At 39.8% G+C, this 14,338-nt stretch overlaps 1 protein-coding gene across 2 annotated transcripts in view; it reads left to right on the top strand.

The window, feature by feature from the left end:
- Positions 1 to 4,505, top strand: part of utp18 (UTP18 small subunit processome component) — a 9,516-nt gene extending 5,011 nt beyond the window's left edge. For both annotated transcript variants that reach the window (XM_062438138.1, XM_062438137.1), the window contains exons 7-13: positions 821 to 995; positions 1,378 to 1,478; positions 1,704 to 1,794; positions 1,876 to 1,999; positions 2,464 to 2,638; positions 3,611 to 3,753; positions 4,394 to 4,505. In XM_062438138.1, the coding sequence (XP_062294122.1) occupies positions 821 to 995; positions 1,378 to 1,478; positions 1,704 to 1,794; positions 1,876 to 1,999; positions 2,464 to 2,638; positions 3,611 to 3,753; positions 4,394 to 4,418 (834 nt within the window). In that variant the 3' untranslated portion in view covers positions 4,419 to 4,505. The remainder of the gene's footprint in view (positions 1 to 820; positions 996 to 1,377; positions 1,479 to 1,703; positions 1,795 to 1,875; positions 2,000 to 2,463; positions 2,639 to 3,610; positions 3,754 to 4,393) is intronic.
- Positions 4,506 to 14,338: the final 9,833 nt, after the last annotated feature.

The raw sequence follows: 14,338 nt of genomic DNA, 5'->3' as shown, positions 1-14,338 counted from the left end.
TGGGTTAAAGGTGCGTCTCATACTCCGGTTATTACGGTAAATCGGGTTAAAGGTGCGTCTTATACACCGGTTATTACGGTAAATCGGGTTAAAGGTGCGTCTTATACAACGGTTATTACGGTAAATCGGGTTAAAGGTGCATCTTATACAACGGTTATTACGGTAAATCGGGTTTAAGGTGCGTCTCATACACCGGTTATTACGGTAAATCGGGTTAAAGGTGCGTCTCATACACCGGTTATTACGGTAAATCAGATTAAAGGTGCGTCTTATACACCGGTTATTACGGTAAATCAGATTAAAGGTGCGTCTTATACACCGGTTATTACGGTAAATCAGATTAAAGGTGCGTCTTATACACCGGTTATTACGGTAAATCGGGTTAAAGGTGCGTCTTATACACCGGTTATTACGGTAAATCAGATTAAAGGTGCGTCTTATACACCGGTTATTAAGGTAAATCGGGTTAAAGGTGCGTCTTATACACCGGTTATTACGGTAAATCGGGTTAAAGGTGCGTCTTATACACCGGTTATTACGGTAAATCGGGTTAAAGGTGCGTCTTATACACCGGTTATTACGGTAAATCGGGTTAAAGGTGCGTCTTATACAACGGTTATTACGGTATATCGGGTTAAAGGTGCATCTTATACACCGGTTATTACGGTAAATCGGGTTAAAGGTGCGTCTTATACACCGGTTATTACGGTAAATCGGGTTAAAGGAGCGTCTTATACACCGGTTATTACGGTAAATCGGGTTAAAGGTGCGTCTCATACACCGGTTATTACGGTAAAGGGTTAACTCACCTGTCCTGCAGGTGGACGGGAAGACCAACCCAAAGATCCAGAGCGTCCACCTGGACCGGTTCCCGATCCACAGAGCCCAGTTCAGCCGAGACGGAGACATGCTGATCGCCACCAGCTTGAAGAACAAGATGTTCTACCTGTATGACATGATGGAGGGCCGGGTCACACCTGTTCATACTGTCAGAGGTCAGAGGTCACACTGCTCACACCTGTACACGCCGTCAGAGGTTATACTGCTAACACTGTCTGTGTGTATATGTTTGTAACTTTGTGTGTGTGTGTGTGTGTATGTCTGTATGCGTGTGTGTGTATGTTTGTGTGTGTGTATGTTTGTGTGTGTGTGTATGTTTGTGTGTGTGTGTATGTTTGTGTGTGTGTGTGTTTGTGTGTGTGTGTGTGTTTGTGTGTGTGTGTGTATGTTTGTTTATGTATTAATGTGTGTGTGTGTGTGTGTGTGTATGTTTGTGTGTGTGTGTGTGTGTGTGTTTGTGTGTATGTATTAATGTGTGTGTGTGTGTGTGTGTGTGTGTGTGTGTGTGTGTGTGTGTGTGTGTGTGTGTGTGTTCAGGTCTGAATGAAGCCCGGGTGAAGGAGTTCTCTGTGTGTCCTGATGGTGGCGCTCTGCTGCTCACTGGGACCAGTGGATACCTGCACCTGCTCACACTCAAGGTGAGTGTTACCAGTTACACCTGTTACCATGGAAACACATCCCATAATACTAACCTGGGCAGGTGTGCTTCAGTTACTCAGTGTTACAGTCACTGTGTTAAAGGTTCCTCTGTGTGTGTCTGTGTGTGTGTGTGTGTGTGTGTGTGTGTGTGTGTGTGTGTGTGTGTGTGTGTGTGTGTGTGTGTGTGTGTGTGTGTGTGTGTGTGTGTGTGTGTGTGTGTGCAGACTAAGGAGGTGGTTCGCAGTATGAAGATTAACGGTAACGTCAGCGGCGTCGCGTTCTCTAACGACGGCAGCAAAGTCTTCGCCAACTCAGGTGAGTTCACCACATGACAAGTGTGATGTCACAACTCAGCTTCCTGTCAGTCATGTGACCTGTGTGTGTGTGCGTGTGCAGAGGAGGGGGAGGTGTATGTGTGGGACATGCGCAGCAGTCGGTGTGTGAACAGGTTCACAGATGACGGCTGTGTGAGAGGAACGTCCATCGCTGCTTCACCTAACGGACGCTACCTCGCCTGCGGGTAGGACACACACACACACACACACACACACACACATACATACATACATACATACACACACACACATATACACACACATACATACACACACATACACACATACACATACACGCACACGCACGTACACACATACTCAAACATACACACACACACATACACGCACGTACACACATACACAAACATACACACACACACACACACACACACAAACATACACACACACACACACACACATATACACAAACACACACACACAAACACACACACACACACAAACATATACACACACACACAAACATACACACACATACACACACACACAAACATACACACACACACAAACATACACACACACACACTCTCACACACACACACTCTCACACACAAACATACACACACACACACACACACTTATATACATATGTATACTCACACCTGTGTGTGTGTGTGTGTGTGTGTTTCAGCTCTCAGTCGGGCGTGGTCAACCTCTACACGCAGGACTCGTGTCTGAACTCAGCCAATCCCAAACCTGTAAAAGCTGTGATGAACCTGCTGACCTCGGCAACCTCCCTGACCTTTAACCCCACCTCTGAGATCCTCGCCATCGCCTCCAGAGCTGAGGACGAAGCCGTGAGACTGGTGAGGAAGATGATGATGGTGGTGATGAGGAAGATGATGATAGTGATGATGGTGGTGATGATGGTGATGATGGTGGTGATGATAGTGATGAAGATGATGATGACGAGGAAGATGATGATGAAAATGATAGTGATGATGATGAGGAAGATGATGATGATGATGATGGTGATGAGGAAGATGATGATGATAGTGATGATGATAGTGATGATGATGGTGATGATGATGATGAGGAAGATGGTGATGAGGAAGATGATGATGGTGAAGATGATGATGATGGTGATGAGGAAGATGATGATGATGATGATGGTGATGAGGAAGATGGTGATGATGATGGTGATGAGGAAGATGATGATGGTGATGATAGTGATGTAGGTGATGAGGAAGATGATGATGGTGATGAGGAAGATGGTGATGATGAGGAAGATGATGATAGTGATGATGATGATGATAGTGATGAAGATGATATGATGATGGTGATGATGATGAAGATGATAGTGATGGTGGTGATGAGGAAGATGGTGATGGTGGTGATGATGATAGTGATGATGATGGTGATGATGATGATGAGGAAGATGGTGATGAGGAAGATGATGATGGTGAAGATGATGGTGATGAGGAAGATGATGATGATGATGGTGATGAGGAAGATGGTGATGATGATGGTGATGAGGAAGATGATGATGGTGATGATAGTGATGTAGGTGATGAGGAAGATGATGATGGTGATGGTGATGAGGAAGATGATGATAGTGATGATGATGATGATAGTGATGAAGATGATATGATGATGGTGATGATGATGAAGATGATAGTGATGGTGGTGATGAGGAAGATGGTGATGGTGGTGATTATGATGGTGATGATAGTGATGGTGGTGATGAGGAAGATGATGATGATGATGAGGAAGATGATGATGATGATGGTGATGAGGAAGAAGATGATGGTGATGATGTCATGTCTCTGTCCCCTCAGCTCCACCTGTCCAGCCTCTCAGTCTTCTCTAACTTTCCGGTCTCTAAGAGGAAGATCGTCCATCGAACCTTCTGCATCGACTTCTCTCCACACAGCGGCTTCTTCGCATTGGCTAACAACAAAGGACACGCCCCCCTCTACAGGTCAGACAGCCAATCAGAGTCCATCTGCTCACAGCAGTGGAAAAATTACTCAGATCCTTCACTGCAGTAAAAATACAAATACTCTATTACAGTAAAAGTACTGCAGTATTATAGTGATGTAGTATGCAGTATTACAGTAAAAGTACTGCAGTATTATAGTGATGTAGTATGCAGTACTACAGTAAAAGTACTGCAGTATTATTAGTGATGTAGTATGCAGTATTACAGTAAAAGTACTGCAGTATTATGATTGATGTAGTATGCAGTATTACAGTAAAAGTACTGCAGTATTATAGTGATGTAGTATGCAGTATTACAGTAAAAGTACTGCAGTATTATAGTGATGTGGTATGCAGTATTACAGTAAAAGTACTGCAGTATTATAGTGATGTAGTATGCAGTATTACAGTAAAAGTACTGCAGTATTATAGTGATGTAGTATGCAGTATTACAGTAAAAGTACTTTAACAGTGTGTATTTTGACTGGAACTGTTAACATGATACAAAGAATTAACAAGACCTTTTGTTTGATTGTGTGTGTGTGTGTGTGTGTGTGTGTGTGTGTGTGTGTGTGCGTGTGCGTGTGCGTGTGCGTGTGCGTGTGCGTGTGCGTGTGCGTGTGTGTGTGTGTGTGTGTCAGGTTGCTGCATTATAAAACCTTCTGAGGAGGAAGAGGACGATGAAGAGCGACAGACTGAACTGATGAGAGTTTATTGTGTGAAACTTGTTTATTTTTTATTGTTCATATAAAGAAAACAAACAGTTTCATGACTTCTGTTTTTACTACCAACACAAACTGTTTATGATATATATTCATATTCAGACATTATTACAGCAGCACATCAAAATAATAAAGAACAATAAATAATAAGTAAACAAGCAAAAAAGTAAAATATGGTAAAAAAAAATATTAACTAGGGATGCTCGATATTCCCCAACTCTTAATTACGATACCGATATTTTCAGGCTTTTTACACCAGAACTATTAACAACAACATATCTGCTACTGTTGAATTAACACATTATAACTGATGTTACTGTGATGCTCGTCTGGATGCAAACATTAATGCAACATGGCTTTCCACATGTAAACACTGTCTGTGCAACATAAGAGAACAACTTCAACTTTCAAGAGGGGAAGAAGTTTAGCTTATTGATGCATTAATAGAACATGAATGTTAATGGTTATAGATGATGGATAGAGAGAGAGGGAGGAGGACAGGAGCCAGGTGCATCATGGGAGTCCCCCGGCAGTCTAAGTCTAAAGCAGCATAAACTAGGAGCTGGAGCCCTAAACGTAGAGACGGTGTCTGCCCCCCCGACCCAGTCTGGGAGATGGTTCCACAGGAGAGGAACCTGAGAGGTTCTGCCTCCTGTTCTACTGTTAGAGATACTAGGAACCACCAGTAGGCCTGCATGTTATGCTCCAGCAGAACATTTTATAAACTTTAAAGAATAAAATATGTTTGAATTGTGTTTCTTTTTTAATGTCGTACAACTGCAGATACAAACATGGATCAGCTGCACAGAAAAAGAAAAAAGATGCCTTTGATCTGTTTTACCTGCTGTGGGTCTCCTGAGGGAAACAGTGAGCAGCGTGTGAGGCTTCAGTGTTGCAGCTTTAACTGATGAAGAAATGCTTTGTGTTTGTTTGTGTGAGAGCAGGAGGAGCCGCTCTCCACCAATCAGAAGGCTCGCTGCTTTGATCCCTCCGCATGGTGAAATAAATGCTCGACGTGTTTGTGCGTGCTGATGAAGAAAAGCTTTATTCATCATTTACATTACAACAGCCGCACTTACACAACACAGCTGAGACTAACACACCCAGAGAGGAATGTCCTCCGTCCTGTCTGTCCTCACCGAGCCGTCACATGACCAGAAACACCTCTGATCAGCAGCCGACCAATCAGAGCAGCTCCTCATCATCATCATCATCATCATTATCATTATTATTAGTAGTAGTGTTAGTATTATCACACAGGAGACATGACAGCTTTTAGAAATAATGACAAGTTTAAAAGGACTGTTTTCTTTTTCTTTTTTTTCTTTTAAACTAAAACTAACTTTAAAAAAATGTTTAATATTTATAAACAGGACATCATCTCTGTCTTTACCTGGATATTAATTTATATTTTTACACCATATTCAATATTTCTATCATATTTTTATATTTAGTTTGTTTTTTTTTAAATCATAAAAACACTTTTATTTCATTATATATTTATTGTTCATTATTTTACATAGTAGTGTAAATTAAATACATTAAAAAATATTTAGGGTGTGACATTTGTATTCATGTACAGTATCTCAAAATGTGACGTATTGATTATAAAATTACTACATTTGTAGCATTTTAAAAACTAAAATGAACTAAATAAAAGGAAGAAGGAATAAAATGTGCAGCATATTTACACAATGATGAGTGAAAAATATAATAATCTGAAAACTTTACAAACTCTTTGAGGTGAGTCATGAAGAACCGATCAATAAAGAGAATATAAACACACCATGATAATAATAATAAAGCCGTTCATTCAGATGTAATAAAGGAACAAACGTCTCCACCCTGAAATAACTCACCTGACAGCTTTTCTACACCTGCTGTCACTCATCCGCGAGGCCCCGCCCCCCGCTGACGTCACGGGCCGCCAGTAACCTGAGTTTCAGGCTGAGTGACAGAAACCTGCAGAGACACACACACAGAAACACACACACACAGGTAAGAAGCTGCTTAAATACACTAATACCTGCAGGAACATTCATTGATCTGAGCTTTGATTCTTTTTAATGTCAAGATTTACTTATTTGAGGAGATGAACTCGCTGAATCTCAGTTTTTACACTGTAAAAAAAAAGAAAAAGAAGGAATGTTGGTTGTGGTGAAGCAGCAGATCAGTTCTGTAGATTTAAAGATCAGCTTGTTTTAACTCACTCAACATTTAAATCATCATTTCTGTTTTTTCCCTGTATGTTTATTGTTGTTGTTGTTGCCTGTTTACAGCTTCGTCTCTTCCTGTTGTGTTTTTCATTTTTATGTAAACTCAATAAAACTACCAACAAGATTACAAGATTAAATTAAACTCCTTTATAATTTTAAAACCCTAAAAAAAACACAAATCTAAACCCTTAAACAAAGCATTCAAAGTATAAACCCTAAAATCAACTATTCAGATATATTTCATAGCAGTTTATCCAGGAAGTCAAGTCAGAGCTTCACATTAATGCATTTAAGGATTTATCTGAAGTTAAAGTTTTATCCTAGGATGGCGAAGTCACAACCCCGCCCTACTCTGCCTCTGATTGGCTCACCCTGATATTCACACCCTAATCCCAACCAATCACATTCCCGATGCTTAAACCGAACCAAGCCAACCAGCGAAGGTAATGACCACGAGCCAATCAGAGGCAGAGAAAGGAATGTCATGACTTCACCATCCTGGGAAAAAAAACGGTCTCCTTGTTCTACTGTTACATTAAAACTAACAGCTTAATAAAACTCATTACATAAAATATTCAGTGTTAAATCTAAACCCTGAACTAATCACACTTCCATAGACTGTATATAAAATGGACGTAACATCCGTGACGTCACCCATTGGTTTGTGGACTGCTGCTCGGAGGCCAATAGTATCGGATCTGAGCAGGTACACAGCATCATCCACAGTGAGCGGTCAGCAGCTGTGCCGTCATAGTTATGTTTTTGTTGATACGGTTTATTCCGCACAGTTTCTTTTGTACAAGGCTTGAGGAAACCCAGCCTGGTCCTAATGTGTCTGTGCAGAAACAGGTCTGCTGGAGACTGAGCGGTCGTGCAGTCGGGTGTGATGCGACATATTGCAACAGGAACAGTGAAAGTTTGTTAGCCAGCTTTTTTATACCTGCTTTAAACGTCTGAACATCTCTCTCAGCCAGGCCATTAGTTGCTGGGTGACCTGGTCCACCGTTCTGCACGATCAAAGTCTGCAACTCCTCTGAAGGGAAAGTGGTCGCGTTGTCTGTCACAATTTGCTCGGGGAGACCACAGGATGCAAACAGTCTCTTCAGCCTTGTAATGGAAGCTTGAGAAACACTTCCAACCTCTTTGTGTGTGAACAACAACAATCATGAACAAGTCTATGTTTAGTCTCTTCCAGGACTCACCTGAAGCTCTCATGGATGCACATATTTCACTTTGCCTTGGTGCCCTGAATCTCTGCCTTTCTCATCGTTAAGGGTACAATGACTCTGGTCCCCCATAAGACACAACCTTGCTCTGTAGACAGCTCTTTTCTCTTTGTGTAAAACCCCCTTAAGTTTTCCTCCATATGTGTAGTCCAGCCTTCCATAACATACGTATAGACTCTGGACAGCTCATTGTCAGTGCATTAAGTGGGGCAACCAGCAGATCTGTTAGCAGTGAGTGGACTGCAGCTAAACTCAGGTAAAGGACAACGGGAAAGTCCATCAGCATCGATCATTGCTGCATGCAGCTGCTGCTAGTGTAGGCAGACTTTGTGTTCACCAAACAGTGTCAGCAGGGGGCGATGGTCAGTACATTAAAATGTCTCCCCCACAAGTACTGGTGGTATTTCTTCCTTCTCTATCTGTTATAAGAGTTAATTTGATTACCCTTAATAAAGGAGACTGGATTCGAAATAACAAGATTTAGGTTGAATTTTTTAGCATGTACAAGCGGAGCGTTTCACAAATGCAACAACAAGAGTTACAGGAGGAAAAGCTCCTCGTGGAGCGTGATCAGAAAGGTTTTATGCTACATGATTCCCCCCCCCCCCCCCCCCCCCCTCACAACTGGTAGGCACTGGTATCACGTAACAGTTTCTCAGTTCCTTTTCGCACCTTCTCCTTTTTGCTACAGTAATTTCAGTTTTCAGGTAAAACGAGAAGTATCAAATGTCAAGAACAGTCATATAGAAATAGGAACACACTCTGCATGTTTCAGGACATCTGAATTACATCATAATCCTAATTTTTATAACACTATCTGTGAGTATTTCTTTTCAGCTGGGAATAGTGTTTGAGAAGCGTAGGCAATAGGTCGTTCCTCCCCATCTGGCATAGTGTGTTGAATGACTGCCCTGATGCCGTATGCAGAGGCATCACATGCTAAGGGTGAGTAGCAGGCTGGGGTCATAGTGTGCTAAGACTTGGTCACTAGCATAGACTGTATATAAGAAATGGACGTAACATCCGTGAGGTCACCCATTGGTTTGTGGACTGCTGCTCGGAGGCCAATAGTATCGGATCTGAGCAGCGCCATCTTGAAAATGTCAGGTGCATGCTGGGAAAAATAAAAACATTGATTCTACTTATATGGGCATCAGGAGGAGCATGAGGCGCCCTCCTGAACCTGTGAACCAATCAACCTGTCAATCACGACGTAGCCACGCCCTAATGCATACCCTGCTTTATCGTCACATATAAAATCAGGGAGGCCAAAATGTCCCAAATGAACATCATACTGCATTGAAGAAGGCTTTAAACTAGCGATTGAGACCATAAACACATTTTGAAAACGTTTACTGAGGCTAGAAATCAAGTGAGAAGTTGGTGAATTCTCCATTGACTTGTATAGAGACGGAAGTCCTTTTGACACCAAAACGGTCGCCCCCTGGTGGCCTTTTGATAGAATGCAGTTTTAAGTTACTTCCGCGTTGGCCTCATTTCAGAGGACCGGAGCTCCCCACCTGGTCACTAGTCAGAAGTTCTTTACACTTAACAAAAGCAGCCTGCTCAACATCAGTCCTTTTCCAAGTTGCATGTTCCCTGTGCTTTGCTGTGGCAGAAACCTTCCATAATAATGAACAAGTCCCAAAAAAAAGCCTGGAGCTCTTTCACGTTTTTCTTTCACGCTCTCACCTTATCTGTTGACGGGTGAACAACATGCTCATCCACAATGTGGCCTAGGTACTCTACTCGAGTTTTGCTGAACTCACACTTTGAGCGTTTCACTCTCAGGCCGTTTTCCTGAAGGCGTTGCAGGACGTTCTGCAGTTGATGAGCAGGTCATCCAGGGAAACTACCACTGGTAGGTCTTTCATGAGGTTTTCCATAATGCGCTGAAAGATAGAGCGTGCAGAGCTAACTCCAAAAAGAAGCCTCTGTGGGTGTTGATGGTAGCTGCTGCCAGATCGAGGGTTAGGTGTCTGTTTCAAGAGTCTGTTTTACTGAAACTTTATAAGGTGAAGTGACTCTACTGGCACTATTGGTCACTGTGCTTAACAGCTGATATCGTTTGCTTCTTCCAGCCTCTGCAGGTCTTTCTCTGCTCTCTCCTTCATAGCCAATAGGAAAGGTCTGTGTTTGCAGAATGTAGGGGGCACCTCAGGTTTGACAGTGATGGAGGCTTTAATGTCTTTAAGAGTCTCCAGTTCTAACACTTCCTTCAGTAAACTGCATTCAGATATTTAATCTGCTGCCAGTTTTCTTCATTTTTCAGCCCATTTCAGCCACACAGTGATTAATGTCTGTTTGTGTCTTTGCATTGATTACACACAGGTTGTTTATGCAGATCACATCATCTGATTTAACATTAAACATTATTCTCCCCAAATGACATAAACCTGTTCACGTGATAATCCGACTTTATTCGTAAAAGTCACAAAATCTGTGTTAAACAGGAAGTAGTCACGTTGAGTGTTACGGACGTTATCGTCACCATCTCAAACACGTCGTCCTGCTGCTGCTGTTTATCACATAGTTCACATTGTTCCTGTTCTGCTGCTGCCAGTACAGTTAGAGGTACTTATACTTTACTGTAGTACAGTTAGAGGTACTTATACTTTACTGTAGTACAGTTAGAGGTACTTATACTTTACTGTAGTACAGTTAGAGGTACTTATACTTTACTGTAGTACAGTTAGAGGTACTTATACTTTACTGTAGTACAGTTTGAGGTACTTGTACTTTACTGTAGTACAGTTTGAGGTACTAGTACTTTACTGTAGTACAGTTAGAGGTACTTATACTTTACTGTAGTACAGTTAGAGGTACTTATACTTTACTGTAGTACAGTTAGAGGTACTTATACTTTACTGTAGTACAGTTAGAGGTACTTATACTTTACTGTAGTACAGTTAGAGGTACTTATACTTTACTGTAGTACAGTTAGAGGTACTTATACTTTACTGTAGTACAGTTTGAGGTACTTGTACTTTACTGTAGTACAGTTTGAGGTACTAGTACTTTACTGTAGTACAGTTAGAGGTACTTATACTTTACTGTAGTACAGTTAGAGGTACTTATACTTTACTGTAGTACAGTTAGAGGTACTTATACTTTACTGTAGTACAGTTAGAGGTACTTATACTTTACTGTAGTACAGTTTGAGGTACTTGTACTTTACTGTAGTACAGTTTGAGGTACTAGTACTTTACTGTAGTACAGTTAGAGGTACTTATACTTTACTGTAGTACAGTTAGAGGTACTTATACTTTACTGTAGTACAGTTAGAGGTACTTATACTTTACTGTAGTACAGTTAGAGGTACTTATACTTTACTGTAGTACAGTTAGAGGTACTTATACTTTACTGTAGTACAGTTAGAGGTACTTATACTTTACTGTAGTACAGTTTGAGGTACTTGTACTTTACTGTAGTACAGTTTGAGGTACTAGTACTTTACTGTAGTACAGTTAGAGGTACTTATACTTTACTGTAGTACAGTTAGAGGTACTTATACTTTACTGTAGTACAGTTAGAGGTACTTATACTTTACTGTAGTACAGTTAGAGGTACTTATACTTTACTGTAGTACAGTTACAGGTACTTATACTTTACTGTAGTACAGTTAGAGGTACTTATACTTTACTGTAGTACAGTTAGAGGTACTTATACTTTACTGTAGTACAGTTTGAGGTACTTGTACTTTACTGTAGTACAGTTTGAGGTACTAGTACTTTACTGTAGTACAGTTAGAGGTACTTATACTTTACTGTAGTACAGTTAGAGGTACTTATACTTTACTGTAGTACAGTTAGAGGTACTAGTACTTTACTGTAGTACAGTTAGAGGTACTTATACTTTACTGTAGTACAGTTAGAGGTACTTATACTTTACTGTAGTACAGTTTGAGGTACTTATACTTTACTGTAGTACAGTTAGAGGTACTATTACTTTACTGTAGTACAGTTAGAGGTACTTATACTTTACTGTAGTACAGTTAGAGGTACTTATACTTTACTGTAGTACAGTTTGAGGTACTTATACTTTACTGTAGTACAGTTTGAGGTACTTGTACTTTACTGCAGTACAGTTAGAGGTACTTGTACTTTACTGTAGTACAGTTTGAGGTACTTGTACTTTACTGTAGTACAGTTTGAGGTACTTATACTTTACTGTAGTACAGTTTGAGGTACTTGTACTTTACTGCAGTACAGGCTGAGGTACTTGTACTTTACTGTAGTACAGTTAGAGGTACTAGTACTTTACTGTAGTACAGTTAGAGGTACTTATACTTTACTGTAGTACAGTTTGAGGTACTTGTACTTTACTGTAGAACAGTCTGAGGTACTTGTACTTTACCGTAGTACAGTTTGAGGTACTTGTACTTTACTGTAGTACAGTTAGAGGTACTTGTACTTTACTGTAGTACAGTTTGAGGTACTTGTACTTTACTGTAGTACAGTTAGAGGTACTTGTACTTTACTGTAGTACAGTTTGAGGTACTTGTACTTTACTGTAGTACAGTTTGAGGTACTTGTACTTTACTGTAGTACAGTTTGAGGTACTAGTACTTTACTGTATTACAGTTTGAGGTACTTATACTTTACTGTAGTACAGTTTGAGGTACTTGTACTTTACTGTAGTACAGTCTGAGGTACTTATACTTTACTGTAGTACAGTTTGAGGTACTTGTACTTTACTGTAGTACAGTCTGAGGTACTTATACTTTACTGTAGTACAGTCTGAGGTACTTATACTTTACTGTAGTACAGTCTGAGGTACTTATACTTTACTGTAGTACAGTTTGAGGTACTTATACTTTACTGTAGTACAGTCTGAGGTACTTGTACTTTACTGTAGTACAGTTTGAGGTACTTATACTTTCTACTCCACTACATTTATTTGACAGCTTTAGTTACTTTCGTTCTTTTAATTATTTCTATGATTCATATTTTTGTATTTCTAATTTATTATTATATGTTCTTTTATTTTCAGAATTAAAAAAATACAATATAATTATAATTTAATGTGTTTTTTACATTTACGTATTTTTACAATTCAGTCTTAAAAAATTTAAATTTCTACATTTTTTAATATCGTTATTTAAGATTTGTTTCTTTGTCATTTACAAATCTTTCTTCTTTTTTATATATATATTTTTTTACATCTTTTCATTGAAAAAAATATTAATATAATTGTAGAATTTGAAGTACCATCACAATTTTATTAATATTTTTTAGCTTTATGGTTTTATATGATTTTTCCCATTAAACATGAATAAATACTTTTATCACATAATTGTTTTATATAATATAAAAAAAACTACATTAAGCTCTTAAAACTAATATGTCATAATATATAAAATAAAATAACAACTCATTTCCTGCCCAATATAACTAGATATAAAGTTAATAAATAATCTTTAATAAAGGTTTAATCTTTTAATCAGATTAACTTTACATTAATGGAGGAGAGTTTAAAATGCAGTTAAGGTTTTATAAATCCTAATAAACAAAGTTTTGACATCCAGGAATTAAATTCCTCAAGCTGCAAACAGGGAAGCAGTTTTTCCTGAATGTGACAGTGAACACACACACACACACACACACACACACACACACATGCAGGAGACACGCCCCTTTTTCCTACCTGTTCACACCTGTGCAGAGCAGGATAATCAGCCACACACAGGTAGAGCTCACCTGGTTTGTTATTCTTAGCTTCATTCACACTTGAGTCTGTTGTGTGTCAGAGTTCGTCTGTGTTCAGCTGGAATGTTGTTCGGCCGGATGTTTGGGTCGACGTTAACGTGACTGATCACCTGTCAGTGATCCTAAAGGCTTTAACTTTAACTCAGTGTTCATGAAGGTTTGTTTGATTCTTTTTGTCTCGTTAACTTTGTGAATGAAAAGCTGTCGACACGATTGAAGAGTCACATCAGTGTTAGAGCAGCATGTTACTGTTGTAGCTGCTGGAGGTGGAGCTAGTTTACACTACTTTATATACAGTTAGCTAGTTTAGTCCAGTGGTTCCCAACCTAGGGGTGGGGCCCCTCCAAAGGGTCAGCCGATAAATGTGAGGGGTGGTGAGATGATTAATGGGAGAGGAAAGAACAACAAACTAAGTTCTGATACACTAATGTGTTTTCAGTTTTTGGACTTTTTCTCTAATCTTTGATTTTTGCTGAAATATTGGATCATTTGAACATTTATTGAAATGAAAGCATGTGAGAAGTTTAGAGGGAAAAATCACTATTTGGTGGAGCTGTTAAACTCTTGTGTTTGGATGGGGGGGGGGGTTGATTAGAGCTCATCTATGGGTTGTTGACTGTGTCACAGACTGAAAGACTATCAAACACATCTGATCTTGTCTTCAGGCTGAGACGAGGAACAGACTCAGATTACAGGAGCGCCGCAACTCCAGTA

Source organism: Scomber scombrus, chromosome 18 (genome assembly GCF_963691925.1).
Source record: "Scomber scombrus chromosome 18, fScoSco1.1, whole genome shotgun sequence".
NCBI lineage: Eukaryota > Metazoa > Chordata > Actinopteri > Scombriformes > Scombridae > Scomber > Scomber scombrus.
Note: the sequence above shows the minus strand (reverse complement) of the source record. Positions and strands in the feature narration are given on the sequence as shown.